The following is a 10,385-nucleotide window of genomic DNA, read 5'->3' on the forward strand; positions in this document are numbered from 1 at the left end:
CTGATGGAGAGGGCTGAACAAAGCATAAAAGTGATGCCATGTCTTCAAAAAGCAATCCAAAACATGTACAGAGGCACAGATTTCTTAGCCTTCAAATCTGCCCACTCTCAACCCATGGTTTTGGCCTCGACCTGCAGGTCATCCTGTGAGAGGAAGAAATTCCATCTGCAGGTACTTATTGGATCTGCCTCTCCATTAAGTTGCTCTAAATCCTAATACAATTAAGGGCAGAAAACAAAGATAACATCACCTGTCCTTCCCCTTACCACTCCTGCACACACATACATCCAACACAGTAACCAAATCCACATCCAGCACCCCCATATTAGTTTCCATCTACATCACCCACAAAGATTTGAGCCCAGTAAATGTTCACAATTTCCTCTTGTGTTTCTTCCATGGCCTGGTCCAAGTGCTCCCAAACACAGGGCAGAAAGCACAGCAGACACATGACCAGCCCTTGCTTTTGGCCAGATGTGCAGCCAGACACATGGGAGGTAACAAAAACCCTGAATGCACAGGAAGAGATGCTTTCTATCCAGAAATGTGTCTCCAACTGCACCAAGCTGGGCTGGGTGTACTTTGCACCACCACAGGCACAGGATCTTGTGAAATTCAGTCAGCACAGACCAGAAACAGCATTAAAGCTAAAAAGACACCTGTCAACTTGAAACTCAGGCACATCTGAAAGTGCTGCAGCTATTACAGTACCCAGCAATCCCCAGCATCTTTACTGTCAAAACCACATGCTGTTCATAGTATTTTATGTTTTTAATCAGCCCTAACAATCATTGCCCCTCAAAGTTTCCTGCTCCCTTCACAGAAACATTTAACATTCAGAAAGAAATAACCCTATCCCAGTTCTAGGTAGGATATTGTCATTAAGAAAAACTCACTTTTGCTTAACTTCACAAATTCAAGTTAGCGGAATATTTTTGATTCAGACATAAATATGCACATTTCTATTGAGCAGCCTAAAAGCAAATGGAAGAAAGCCCAAACATTACCATGGAGGTTTGTTTTTTTTTCCCCTAGGAGTCAGCATTCTCATACTTTGTCACAGGTCTAAAGGTCTCAGGAATGGAACACATCAGCTAGATAAGGTAGAGCCTGAGCTGAGTTACAGGTCAAGTTCTCTGGAGAAATATGTAAAACGCAGAAGCTGAGCCATCATCTCACATCTCAGTTCCAGGAAAAGTCAGGACTGCCAACCTCAAAAGGAAGCACAAGGATTTCAGCTCAAGTGATCAGCTCCTGTGCTCAGGATGACCTAAACACAGGTCCCTTTGAGCAGAGACCCTGCACAAGGTGGGAGGTAACAGCAGAATGGAAAAAATGAGGCAGGGTTTTCCTAAGTAGCATTTGAAGGTGTCATCATCTTCTGAGCCTTTGAAATCCCCCAAGCAATTAAACAGTCAAAGGAGGAGAGGCTTTTAGCTTTCCAAACACCAATTATTTCCCACACAAACACACATGTTGAACATTAAAAATAATGCCTTTCCTCTGAAGAGAGGAGAGGAGCTAAGGACAGCTGCCATAGGCAAGCAAGACCTTGTCCCAAAAACCATTTGTCAAAGCTGCTGCTATTTAACTTCAATAAAGAATCTTCAGCCAAAAAAGAAACTTTATAAAATTGCCTAAAGTGTCTTTTTTTTTTGCCAAAGTCTGCACTGGAGCTGCATCACATCAGCAAATAAATTTGTATGAGAAAGCTGCAGCAGAATGTCTCACCCACACAGGTATTTCAGAGCCTGTCACGGGCATCGATTGATTCCTTCTAAAGCTTTTAGTGCACATTAGTTTGTTTACTAGTCCTAAAAGCATTACTAATTTAGTTTGGGGTTTTTTTTTTAAGCTACAGCAGCACGCTGAAAGGGAGCACACCTTGGAAGAGAGCACATCACCAACACTGCTTGCTTGAGGACAGGCTTCACTCATTTTAAAAATAACACTCCTGTCTACATTTGGAATAATTATAATAAATGGCTTAGCCCAGATAGCCACTTTCAACTCCTGAATTACCAATTCACTCTGCACACAGCACACAGAGCAGTAACAATGTACAATGTTTAGTACTCCTGAGACTTCCACACTGTGAATTGTGCCTGATTCCACTTTTGCAGTAAAATATTAATGATGATCCCCAAGTCTATATCACAAGAGCCAAACAAATCAAAGTAAAATGGGGAATTGACCCAAGGGTACCTAACCTTGCAATGGATACCCACAGGATGGAAAGGTCACACATTAATTGGTTCTATATTATGCAGAACTGCAAAAATTCCAGTAAGCCTTTTCTCTTCTGTCTCTAACAGCTACAAACATCAGGTGGTTTCAAAGAACCCCCCTGGGAGAGTAACTGAAATGTCAGATGCAAGAAGAGGGTTAGATACAGCTTCCTCACGCAGTAAAACCCTCTGTTAATAGTTTATGGGCATGGGATTTGTGTGCTGCAACAAAACCAGAGCTTGGCTTTATGGCCAGCATTTCCTCACAGCCCCAGAAAGGATCCTGCTCTCCCCCTTCAATGTATCCACACTGCACCACTGCACCTCCAGATGGCCAACACCTCAGCAGGTTTGATGGTGGAAGATTTTTAAGGCTGTTTTCATGCCTCAGTTGTAAATAAGTTGCAGAGTCACTAGCCAGGATTAACATCTGAAGGGCACATGCTGGTGGGCCAGGATCCCAGCAGTGAGAGATGGCTCTGAGTGGACAGAGGGAAAACACAGACCTGGAGGGTCTTCAGAAACTCCTCCTGTGACCTTGTACTAGATCCATGACCCAATTTCTGAGGTCAGGAAATTCCAGGAGCAAAGGGTAGAAAAGAACAGAAGGTCTGTGTGGGAGAAGCAGAGCTGAATTCATGGAGAGCCTTTTGGAGATAACATCAGATAATTTCCAGATAATGAGTTTATCAGCCACCACCTTATGTCTGAGGAGTTTGAATCTGTTTCCAAAGCAAAGCTGAATGAGGGAAGAGAGTCATCTAAACTAAATCATAATCTGGACCTTACAAAAAAGGCTGTGAAAAACTTTTTTTAAAATTGCACCTGGACTCTTAGAGCAAACCTGGGGTCCTGCCATGGTCCCTGCACATCACCCAGCACTGCCAGGGTATCCCAGCATCATCCAAGCCCTCACTCCCAGAGGGAGGCACAGGGAGCTCGGGAGGCCTGGCTGCCTGAAGGCCTTCAGATAAGGTGCTGAAACACAACACCTGCACTTTCCATTTCGCCCAGCTGCACAAGTAGCTGATCTGCCCTGCCCAGGCTTTATGAAAATGAAAGGTCACAGAGAGCTCTGAGGCTTTCAGGGGAGAGGCAGGAGGAAGGGCAGCAGCATTTTAAATCCCCAGAACCTGACTAACACCTAGCATGTTCAAGCATTCCCATAAAGTTCCCAAAGGTAGCTCAAGTGTGCAGCAGGAATGTTGAATTACAGCAGAGAGATCCTGAAATTAAAATTCAGCTGGGTCCCAAGAACTCCTGATAATTTATTTTAAAAAGTATCAGGTGTTCACAGCAATTCACAGTACTTCCAAACCTGCTTTCCAAAATACCTCCAGAGATATGGCTTTAACCACCCAGAGGAACTGCTCTGCAGATTTGTTGGGTCAGACAAGACATGGATGGCAAATGTATTTGCAAAGGGAAGCTTTCTCCTTCCAGGTCTGCTTAGGTTTTACAACACTCAGCAACAGTGATTTCCCAGTGTCTTAAACAGGTGATATGGCCATGGAGAGCAGGAAAGGAGCACTTGAAGCCAGAGAGAGAAATCCTGGCTCTTTTTATCCTCATCATTGTTATGCTGCTAATGACTATCAACAGGGGAACCAAAGGCAGGAATGTGCTCACATGCACAATTCTTGGAGGAGCTGGTGGGGCTTTGCACCAACTGCTAAGCTCTATCTCAAGAGAAAGTTTCTTTTCCTGACTAATATCAGTAATTGTGTGCATTCTGCCACTTAAAAGATCTTCTGCCACTTGAAAGAGAAACAGCAAGTGTTGAACTTCCAGAAGCAACAGCAAAAATTACTGTCCAAGAAAAAACCCCAAATGGTCCAAGAAAAGACAGGAATGCTCAAGGATTATTAATTAGGTACTTTTGACTTTTGCACTGCTTTTTGACCTTTGCACTGGAAGTCAAAGGTGCTGTTTCACTGGACTCAAAATTTCCAACAGCTTTAATTCTCCCTTGGTTACAACACTCACTCTATCCAATACACACACCAGAATTCCCAGATCCTGAAGCACCTGACAAACAGGAGGCAGGCAGACAGGCAGACAGACAGACAGACAGACAGCCTTCTGTGTGGAATCAGGATCTGATTCACTAAATAGGCACAGAAGTCCTGGCCCCAAGAGCACCTTCACCCTCTGCCCTTTTCAAGATTTAAGGGAAATAAAAGAGTGCAGCAAGCATCCTCTAGAGCCCAGGGCTGAGCTGTCACCAGGACAGGTTAATGTTTTAGGGACATCAAACAAGACCTTAACAGCCAAAGATGTACCTACAAGCAACAGCACCAAAAAGCCAACAAACCTTAGACCCAGGATAACCATAAAATGCCTATGGTTTGTGCCAGCAGGGACAATGACAAGCTTGTCAGGCTTACCTGGCTGGTCCTCACACATCAGTGGAACCCAAAAGAGGCTGGGTTAGCAGACAGCTAAAAAACCCCAATTATAACCACAAAACCATGATCAGTCCCACTGCATGTTTCCAGTGGCGTCAGGTTTGTTTTCAGCAACCCCAAACTGCAGTGCAGGCTGTACACAATGCCTCTCCATTTGGTTAGTGGGCAGCTTTCCAGAAAAAAAGAGAAAAAATCAATACAAGTACACCTAAATTTCTCTAGCACTCAGGAAACTTCTCCCCAGGGTCCATTACCCGAGTGGTAAAGGCACCTACAGCAGGGCAGCAGCACTAAAAGGGAAAACAGACAGACTGTTTATTTACATAAGTGTCTTTGATTTCTGATCCTCCTCAGCCCAGCTTTTTCTAACACTGCAATGGGTGCAGCTACCAAGTGACTGAAGTCAGAGCTAACATTTCTGGATTTAGGAACCCAACAGCACCAACTAAATCCGTGTTTACTCACCCAAATGGAAGTGGTTTTGTTTAGATGCTGAAAACCAAACTCAACTTGGGACAAATTTTTGCTGCAACAACACATGAAGATTTTACTGGAAGGTTGCAGTGACTGAATTATGGAGTTTTTCTAGAGAAAAAGAGGTGGGTTTCTTTTTAAGGTAGAAACACATAACATGGCAGTATCTTTTCAGAATACCTGTTTTCGTTTTCCTTATCTCCAAGCAGTCACGTGTCTAATGACACTACCACCTAAATTTAGCTCATTCTGGAGCACTGGCAATCCTAGCGATGCCTTTAAGACTGCAACACACCTTTCTTCCTCTCAGTCCCCCCTCTCTCCTGCAGCTGTGGGGCTGTTTCTGGGCCAGCAAAGCAGACGGCTCTCCAGAAGCCTCCTGCTTCCCAGTGCCAGCCCAGAGGAGCAGGGGGAGCCCGCAGGGACAGTGCAGGCACTCGCTGTGCTCAGTGCAACGCCCATCCCTGGCAGCCCCTTTGTGCTCCATCACAGTGCCCCCCTCGCCCGCTTTTGTCTCGGAACTGTCAGTCAGCCCGGGCTGAAACCCCAGGCCACACCAACTTTGGCAAGTGGGGATAATATTCCAAGGCAGACCTACACCTTGTGGCTCGGCAGATATAATTAAGATGCCACAGATTTCCGTGCAACTCATTAGCAAGGGGTAAATGCTCACGTAAACAAGGGCAGATCCAAACCGTGCTTGCTTCCTGCTGGAATCTTTATCCAGGGGTGGTTTCCCTGCTCAGCTGCTGACTCCCCTAGAACAGGCGGTGACGACACTGCTCAATAAAGGCTGAGACACTGGCCTACAACTCCAGAAGTGAGAGCTGACTGGAAGTTCGCTCGAATCACCTTCACAGGCCCGCTTCTCCTTATAGCAGCGAGCCCCAGCGCCTCACAGAGCAGCCGTGCTCTGCCATCAGCGCAAGGCAGCGGCAGCATCCACGCTGGGCTGCCGAGGGAGCGTGCTGAAGGGAAGGAAGGGGATTTCACACCCGGAGAACACCGAACACCGTCCCCTTCCCCGCCCCGGCTGCTCGCCGCACGGGCGGCCGTCACGGGGGAAACGGGGCAGCAACCTCCGCCTCGGGAGCCTCCAACGCCCCGAGCCCGCAGCCCCGCAGGCCGTGCAGGCCCTGCCCCGGGAGGCCTCCAAGGCGGCGCCCCGGTCGCGCAACCGGCGGCAGCCCCCCGGGGAGGGCCCCGTGCCCGTGCAGGCCGCCCCCCGCCCCGGTTACCTTGGTCTCCTTGACGTGCTGCTTGATGCCCTCCGGGTACCACTGCACCCGCACGTAGCCCCGCCGCAGCGGGCTGGCGCGGCCATCCTCCCCGCCGGCCCCGGGGCCTCCCGACTCGGAGCCGCCCGAGCTGGCGGCGCCGCCGGCCGCGGCCCCGCGCCCGCCCTCCTCAGAGTCCTCCTCCGAGTCCTCGCCGTGGATGAGGCGCACCAGGCCGAAGCGCACGGAGCCGCGGTAGCGGCCCGACACCAGGTCGTGGGAGAACAGGAGGCGCTGGGAGCCGCCCGGCGGGGCGGAGAGGGGCAGCGCGGCGGGGGGAGCCGGGGGTGCCGGTGCCGGCGGTGCCGGTGCCCCCTCCTCGGGCTGTTCCGCCATGGCGCCGGTGAGCGGGAGCGCGCGGCCGGCAGGAGGGGGAGGGCAGGGGAGGGGCGGCAAGTAACGGCCCAGGGGCGGGGCCAGCGGAGGACACGCCCACAGCGAGCGCAGGCCACGCCCACAGAGGGCGGGGAGGGTCGGTGGGAGGGACCGGGGCGGGGCGGGGCGGGACCGGACCGGGGCGGGGCCGGGGCGGGGCCAGGGGGGCTGCGCTGCGTTACCGGCCCCGGCGCGGGGGGGCGGCACCGTCCGCTGATCGCCGGGAACGGGGATTGCATCATCGGCCCCAGGGACGGGGGGCTGCATCCTCCTCTGACCCCCCGGCGTGTGGGGCTGCTCTGCATCATCCCCAAGGACGGGGAGGATGGCATCGTCATCCCCCGGGATGGGGGGCTGCGCTGCGCCACTGGCCCCAGGAATGGGGGGCTGCGTCCTCCTCTGACCCTCAGGGGTGTGGGGCTGCTCTACATCATCCTCAAGGATGTGAGGGATTGCATCATCATCCTCAGGGATGGGGGGCTGCACAGCATGGTTCTCTGATCCCCGGGAAAGAGGGGGGGGCTGCACTGCATCGTTCTGTGACTCCCAGGGGTGTGGGGCTGCTCTGCATCATCCCCAAGGATGGGGAGGATTGCATCATCATCCCCAGGGATGGGGGGCTGCGCTGCATCACCCTCTGATCCCCGGGTATGGGGGGCTCTGCTGCACCATCCCACGAACCCCAGGGATTGGGGGGAGGCTCCATTGCATCGTCCCCAGGGATGGAGGAACCTGCACTGCATCAGCCCCTGCTCCCCGGAGATGGAGGGGCTGCACTGCACTGTCCCTGAGCCCCAGGGATGGGGGCACCCTGCACCATCCCCCAGTTCTCAGTCTCTGGGGGCTGCCCTGCATCCCCCCCGCTGCCCTGTGCTGCTCACAGACCCCTCTGCCTGGGCACAGCCGGGTGTCCATCCTGGCACTGGGCACTTCTCGAAGCTGGGAGCTGCTCTCCAGCTGACATCAAAGCCTGCTCTCGCTTTTCATGGCTCCTAGAAGCCCTCATTAGGGTGTGCAAATGAGCAGAATATTTGGCTTTGTTGGCTCGAAGGATTTTTCCCCTCAGTCTGCAGAGATTTTGTAAACAGAAAAGTTTTTTTGAGCAGGTCCTGCTGCTCTGGCAGGCAAAGGACTAAGGGAATCCAAAATAGCCTTCCCTGGCTATCTTTTACCACAGCACATCCTGCCTCTTCCCTCCCTAGACCTTCCTGCCTGTGCAGCGCTGGCTTGAATATCGAGAAAATGCCTGAAATCCTCGGCCTAATTTGTTCTCTTGCAGAAAAGACCCCAGGAGCAGCAGAATAGCGTTTTCCCTCTCGTCCTCTCCCTCGCAGCCTGCTCTGCCTTGGCTGGATCAACCAGCTGGCTTTGGCTGATCCAAATCCACCCTCCAAGGTTTCTCCTCTTAGGAAAAGCAACCAGGACGGAGGTCTGCCTGAGCTCACCTCCTAAATTCTGGAAGCCTCTCCTCAAGATTGGGGTTTTCCAATCTTGCAAATGTGCCTAAAGCCCTGGGAAGCAGCTGAGAAGGGGCTGGGCAGGCAGAGTGTGGGTGATGGGGGAGCTCTGCACAGCTCCTCACTACCCTGGGTGAGGCTGGCAGGGCAGCAGGATGCTCAGAGGGATGGAGAGGTACAAACTACCCCTGTCCTGCCTCCAAACCAGGGAGGGAACCCCTCCATTCCCTGTCTGCTCCCAGGCCAGCCTCCAGCCCAGCATTTAATCACTCCCCACAGCACCCTGTTCATCAGAAAGGCAGAGTGTTAATGTGATTCCAGGGATAAGAAACAGAACAGAGCTAAAAGGGACCGTTGGGTGGCTAAATAGCAGCATGGCCCACAGGGAAAGGCAGTTTAAATATCCACTCAGTGCCGCTGGGGGATTGCAGCTGCTTCCAGGGATGTGCTCCTGGGAATACAGAGCTGCATCCACACCCCCTGACCTCTGTGGGCAAGCTGGAGGGTTGATAGGCAGCATCCAGAGCACGAGTGCCTCTGGATTTCACCCTCTGGATTTCACCCTGAGGATTTCACCCTCTGAGCACCGCTGTGCTAGAGGGGAGAGTGGGACACATCCCCCCAGAACATTCATCCAGCCCACCTGGGGCTGTGGACAAGGTTCCAACCCCTCTCCCTCTGCAGCCAGGGAGAATTGTGCCTTTGTGGAAGCAGAATCAGGCCTTTCTCAAAGGCAGAAAGTGCCCTTTGGCTTCATTTACTCTGATGCCATGTCTCCTCGAGGTTTCAAAGCAGAGCTTTATCCAGCACAGCGATGCTCCTCATCATCTCCTTAATGTGCATTGCAACAGCCACTAATAAAATATAGATACAGTAATGGGCACAATCATGTGTGGAGATGGAAACTGTCCCTCTTCAGGGCTATTATGTGCTGAAGAGCAGTGGTGGGGTTTCAGGTAGCCACAAATAGCCAGGAAAACAATCACATTGTACCCCTGACCGGGCTCACGGCAGGGGGACTGTAATGGGGACACGTCAGGGCTGTTTGCTCGTTAGCTGGGTGTGTTTTTGCACTCTGATCCCTGCTGGAGCTCTGATATGCTTCCATCAGGAAGTGCCACTGAAGGAGGACTGATTGCTTTTTTTAGGGCACAGCAGCCCAGGGCCTTGGCTGTCACAGCACTGACGGCCTGCAGATTTTACAGTGCCCGGGTGTCAAAATGAGCCTCTCCCGTTTACCATCACTATCCAGATGTCCACTGAGACACTGTTGGGATCTCTCTAGCCGGTCAGAGTGACCCCAAGAAAAGTTGGAAAGTCTTTTTTCCCAGCCTGGCGCTTGAAGAAGGAGTCAGGGCTCTTTATTTCTTGGTCTCAAGGTTGTTCATTGTATCTTATCTGTAAAATTCTTTCTCCTGTCCTGCTGAGGTCCGCTCAACAAGACAGTCAGAGGCATTTTGCCTGCCCCTGGGGCGGTGTTACAATAAAAATTACGTGTACAATGTTTACAATTACTTCCCAATACCTATCACCTATGTTAGACAGTGAGCTTCTACTCTAAACCAATCTGAAAGTGCCAACATCACAGCAGAAGACGGAGGCCAAGAAGAAGGGGAAAGGCTGGACACGCCCAGATATCTCCATCTTGCCCCCTGAACACCATTCTAAAAAACCCTAAAATCTACTTTTTCACCTTGTGATAAATTCACTATCATTCTACTTAATTTGTCATGGCTCGCAGATCTTCATCTAAGGTTGGTAACTTGCTCCACGGGTCATAATCAAACCCACAGGCATTTTGGGCTCTGTGCCAGGGTCTCTGAGCCCCCTGGCAGGGGTCTTGGCTGCTCAGGACAGCCAGAGGGATGCCCTGGCTCCTGACAAGGCAGCTCTGCAAGTCCACACCACCCTGCAAAACACACAAAGTGCCACATGCCAAGCGGCCTCCCTGCCCAGTTTAGGGACAATTCTTGCTGGTGAGGCTCTTTTGGGAAGGGATGGCCTTTACTCTGCAGGAGAACATCCTCCCTGGAACCAAGCTGTGCCTGTGATCTAACCACCTTATGGCACTTCGGTTAGATCACCAGCATCTCCCTGCTGAGCTACTGCTGCCCAGAGGGTGTGTGACAATGCCCAGAGGGTGCCAAAATGCCCAGAGGGTGCCAA

At 51.5% G+C, this 10,385-nt stretch overlaps 1 protein-coding gene across 1 annotated transcript in view; it reads right to left on the reverse strand.

The window, feature by feature from the left end:
- UBE2O (ubiquitin conjugating enzyme E2 O) overlaps positions 1-6,731 on the reverse strand; it is a 62,511-nt gene extending 55,780 nt beyond the window's left edge. The window contains exon 1 of the mRNA XM_063176044.1: positions 6,349-6,731. Within this exon, the coding sequence (XP_063032114.1) occupies positions 6,349-6,723 (375 nt within the window). The 5' untranslated portion in view covers positions 6,724-6,731. The remainder of the gene's footprint in view (positions 1-6,348) is intronic.
- Between the last annotated feature and the right edge of the window lie 3,654 nt (positions 6,732-10,385).

Source organism: Melospiza melodia, chromosome 24 (genome assembly GCF_035770615.1).
Source record: "Melospiza melodia melodia isolate bMelMel2 chromosome 24, bMelMel2.pri, whole genome shotgun sequence".
Classification (NCBI taxonomy): Eukaryota; Metazoa; Chordata; class Aves; order Passeriformes; family Passerellidae; genus Melospiza; species Melospiza melodia.